General features: G+C 61.4%; 1 protein-coding gene across 1 annotated transcript; it reads right to left on the bottom strand.

Annotated features, from left to right (window-relative positions):
• Nucleotides 1–770: 770 nt before the first annotated feature.
• Nucleotides 771–4,622, bottom strand: LOC104614356 (1-phosphatidylinositol 4,5-bisphosphate phosphodiesterase delta-3-like; the record flags this gene model as incomplete). Its single annotated transcript, XM_010284774.1, has 8 exons — nt 4,342–4,622; nt 4,123–4,252; nt 3,362–3,611; nt 2,486–2,687; nt 2,242–2,386; nt 2,014–2,166; nt 1,784–1,939; nt 771–924 (listed from the first exon to the last, which is right to left on the bottom strand). Coding segments are annotated over exons 1-8 (1,471 nt in total), but the record flags the coding sequence as incomplete, so codon positions are not given.
• Between the last annotated feature and the right edge of the window lie 170 nt (nt 4,623–4,792).

Genomic DNA, 4,792 nt, shown 5'->3' with positions numbered 1-4,792 from the left:
TGAGCGGGGCCGCTGCACCCATGGGTGCCGGTGCAGGGCCCTGCCAGCGGGTGATGGTGTCCTGCCTGCACCCGTGTGCCTGGGGATGCGGACGGAGCCTGCCCGGCTGGGTGGACCCAGAACCTGAAACTGGAGCCTGGGGTTCGGATCCCAACCCTAGACCTTGACCTTGGACCCCTGACCCCAGACCCTGGCTGCTGACCCAGGTTTTAATCCGAGCCCTGGATCTCAAACTCTGAGCTTGGATCCTGACCTTGACACCACACCTTGACTTTAGACCCCAGACCCCGACCCTGGACCTTGACCCTGGATCCCAGACTTTGACCCCAGATCCTGACCCTGGACCTCAGACTCTGTCCCTGGACCCTGACCCAGATCTTAATCCCAGTCCTGGATGCTGGACCCCAACCCTGATCCTAGACCTTGATCCTAGACTTTGACCCTAGAACCCAGACCTTGACCCTGGACCCCAGACCCTGAACACTGACTCAGATTTTAATCTCAGCCCTAGACCCTGGACCCAGATGCCCTGATCCCTGACCCTTACACCAGACCCTGATCCTGGACCTGTGACCCTCACCCTGGCCTCTGGCCCCAGACCCTGACACCAGACTCCAGTCCCACCAGACCAGAGCAGCCCGGCTGAGGCTGACCACCACCCATGAAGTCACGCTGGTGACAGAGCCCATCGGTCTCAGTCCCATTCTGCATCCCAGTGAGGTCAAGAGCATGGAGCCACCCTGTCCCCATCCCTATCCCGCTGCCCTCACCCGCCTCCTTGATGAGCTTCCGAGCCTTCCTCTCGCTGAAGGAGGACATCTCGCAGGGCCGGGGGTGGCGCAGGGCATGGGCCAGGCCGGGGAAGGGGACAGCTTGGCAGTACACCACCACAGCCGACAGTTCTGGGGCCACCTGTGATGCGTCCTTGGCCTGCAAGAGCCACCGTGGTGTCAGGGCCACCCTGGCTCTGGTGGCCACCCACCTGCCTGAGGATCTGCAGACCCCCCCTACCCTGCTAGTGCTGAGCACTTGAGATCCCAAAGGCCATGGAGACGCCCAAAGCGATGGAGAACCTGAGGCAATGGAGTGATGGACCCTGAGAGATGGAGAACTTAAGCAGGTTGAGACCCTGAGGTCATGGAGAACCCACGGTGTTGGACAACCCAAGATGTGAGACCCCAAGGTGATGGAGACCCTGAGGTGATGGACAACCCAAGATGATGGAGAACTTGAAATGACAGAGATCTCAAGGTGATGGAGACCCTGAGGTGATGGAGGACTGAGGCAATGGAGAACACCCTCCAAGGCAATGGAGACCCCAAGAGGTCACCCTGGAGGTGGTGGAGACCCCAAAGAGATGAAAACCCAAGGTCACAGAGTTCCCAAGGCAATAGAGACCCTGAGGTGATGGAGACCCCAGAAATGGAGCACCCAGCCCAACGGGGGAAAAGGAAGGCACAGCCGAGGAGTGCCCAGGCTCAGTCCCCTCTGCCAGGCAGTGACACCCGCTCGCCACCCTCACAGTACCTGACCCATCAGCCCATCCAGCTCCACCACACGACCTACCTGCAGAGGTTTGATCTCCTGCAGTGACTGCAGCGACTGGAAGAGGAGAGAGCAGGGCTGCATCAGGGTCTGGGGTCTGCTGTCAGCGCTCACCTGCCCTGGACCCCAGCAATTCTGGGACACAGTGGTCCCGTGGCGCTGCCGGGATGCCGTGGTCCTCCAGGACCACCAGGACACCATGGTCCTCTGGCACCATAACCCTGGGAGAGCCCCTTACCTGCCTGCTGCTTCTCTCCTGCAGCTTCTCCTCCTCTTCCTCTTCCTCCTCCTCCTCTTCCTCCTCGTCGGGGTCCATAAGGGAGGTGACACCCCGGGGCTCATGCCACGGCTCTGGCAGTTTCTTGCCCTTCACCAGGACCTTCCCCTTCAGCTGCTGCAGGAGGAAGGTCTGAGCTCAGGGCTTGAGGGGACATGGAGACACCGTGGTGGATGTGCAGGTGGCCTTACCTCCGGGGATGGGAGGTCGTGGGGGTCCTGCCCCTCCAGCGGCTGCGTCAGCAGCATGTCCCCCAGGATGTTCTTCATGTGCCGGGCCATGGTGGCCTGCTGCTCCAGCCCACAGTGGTTCTCCAGGGACAGGATGACGGGGTAGGGGGATTGCTGGGGACAGGCAGCACTCAGCACCTGGTGCCCAGCACCCAGCGCCCATCCCAGGGCTGCTGGTGCCCGGCTCACCTTGAAGGCGTAGTCACGGATGCTCTCAATGACATCACGGAAGAGGATTTTGGAGGTGAGCGTGTGGCCATGGTAAACGATGGGTTCCCCGTCAGAGCCCTCCCAGCAGTCCAGCTCCACACAACGGCATCCCGCCATCAGCGCCCTGCCACCGCACCATCACCAGATGAGTCCCTGCACCGCCCCGGCACCGTCAGAACCATGGGACCATCTGGGCATGGATCATGTGACCAGGGGCACCCACCTGACATAGGCTTCGGTGCTGCTGGTGCCACCAATCTGGTTACGGGTCAGGTAGGTGTTGTGGGAGGAGGAGATGAAGTAGTGGCACAGGGGTTGGCTCATGTCCTGGTGCACCTTGGTGTGCTCCTGGTTGAGGATGTCACCGGCGGCCGAGAGGAGGTACATCATGAAGCCATCCAACATCATCAGGTCCTGCTGCCTGGCTGTGGGACACAGCGGTGGGCTGTTGCAGAGGGCTGGCATGCTGCTGGCAGGGTGGCACCCCAGGAACTGTCTCCACCTGGATGTCCCCTGTCTCCCAGCAGTGTCATGTTTACCCCAGACCTGGCACTGCGGCACCCAGGGGACATGTAAGTTCCCTTGAGTGTCCCATCTCCATCCTGATGTCACTCATCCTGCTTGTGCCACATCTACCTTAGGGGTACTACTGTGATACCCAAGAGACATGGAGGTCCTTCATCCCCACCAGGATGTTCCCTGTCGTCCTAGTGCCGTGTTCACCCTGGGCTTGCTGTGGTGGGACCCAAGGGACATGGAGGTCATCCGGCAGTGTCACATTTATGCTAGGGCTGGCACAGCATCATCCAGGAGACATGGAGGTCCACCTGCTGTCCATCCCCACCTTCACATCCCCTGTCCTCACAGCGCAACGGGACCAGCAATGCCATGCGTTGGACTGCTGACACCCAGTGCCCCCCTCGGGAAGGGACACGGGGACACTCACCCAAGCCTTGGAGGACCTCATACCAGCTTGGGGGATGACACCACCAAGCAGAGGCCCATCCCCATGCCATCCATGACCTCCCTTGGCTCTGGCAGCACCCATCCCATCATCCCACCACCACCCATGAAGTGAGCTGGCCATCCTCGGCCCTACCCTTCTCGTTGAGCTCATAGGTGTGGATGATGGTGTGGGCCTGGCGCAGGCTGGCATCCTCGCCCTGATCATGTAGAAAATCCCGCAGCTCCTCGGCCGACAGGACACGGTCCTCACCCGAGTAACGCCCAAAAAGCTCCTCCAGCTCCGGCCGCTGCAGCAGCCGTCGGCAAAACTCCTCCAGCAGCCGTCGGCAAACCTCCTCCAGCTCCCGGCCCTCCAGCCGCTCATCGCCCGAGCGGTCGCACTCCTGGTGGGACCACAGCCCAACCTCGGGGACTGGCCCTTGCCCGTGCAGGAGGGGCATGGCCACCCCCTGCCTCATCCTGCCTGTCCCTTGGGGCTGGCAGCATGTGTGATTGAGTTTGGGGGGGCTCAGCTACTGGCATGAGGGCTTGGGGATGGATTGTACCTTGGGGAGCATGGGGCATGTCCCCTCTGACCCCCCAGTCTGGGATGGAGCAGAGGAGAGCGCCGTGCCTCAGTTTCACCAGGTGGAAAGGGACCTCAGGAGATGCCCATGGGGACAGCACCCCACAGGGGGAATGTCACACCTTGGGAACCCACAGAGCACTGGGGGGGACAGCTCAACCCACCCCATCGTGAGCAGGAGCAAGACCCCCAACCATTGGTGGCAGTGGGTGGCTTTGGGTGTAATGAGTTTGACAGTTCTCTGCATGTGGGAAGGCAAGGAAGGAGTCAGCATTCCCTCCTGGTGACAACAGTGGGGCACAATGGGTGACAGCGTGCAGGACAGGTACCTTGAAGAGCTTGTAGGCGTAGACATCATCCATGTCGATGTTGATCATCCTCAGCATGCTCTTCACCTCCCGGAAGGACATCTTGTTGTCCTTGTTCCTGTCCGCTCGCTGCAGGACTCCGTGGATCCAGCTACTCCAGGGTAAGGAAACCAACCTGGCGTCACCCCTACAGTCATCCCCAACCTGTCCCCATGCCACCATATCTCTGACAAAGGATATTGGTCGAGCTTCTCCGGTTGACTCATGGCTTGCAGCCGCCCCATCAACTTGGTGAGCCCTCGCACCCAGTGGCGGGCATCCTCCTCGCCCCGGGCCGCCAGGTCAAGGTTCTTGCGCTTGCCCTTGAAGACGAGGGTGAAGCAGTGCCGCTCGGGGAAGGCGGCACCATACTTGCGTAGACCCTCTGACTGGTGGCCCTCGCGTACCCCCTCGATGTGCATCACCGAGACTGCGGGGACACGCATGGTGATGGGGCCACCCTGGGGAAGGTCCCTCGGCATTTCCCCCACCCATGAGCATCCTGCAAGACATTGTGGCGGCTGATGGCCACCCAGGCCACCCTACGTGTCCCCTTTGTGCCCCAGGGGACCGGGGCTCGGGTGCTGTTGATGCTGCAGCCGGGCTTAACTCACTAATCCCAGGCGAGACAGAGGCCGGGGCTGCCGGGGCT

This window comes from Phaethon lepturus, unplaced genomic scaffold (assembly GCF_000687285.1).
Source record: "Phaethon lepturus isolate BGI_N335 unplaced genomic scaffold, ASM68728v1 scaffold53363, whole genome shotgun sequence".
Lineage (NCBI taxonomy): Eukaryota > Metazoa > Chordata > Aves > Phaethontiformes > Phaethontidae > Phaethon > Phaethon lepturus.
This window is presented reverse-complemented; position numbering and strand designations above follow the sequence as displayed.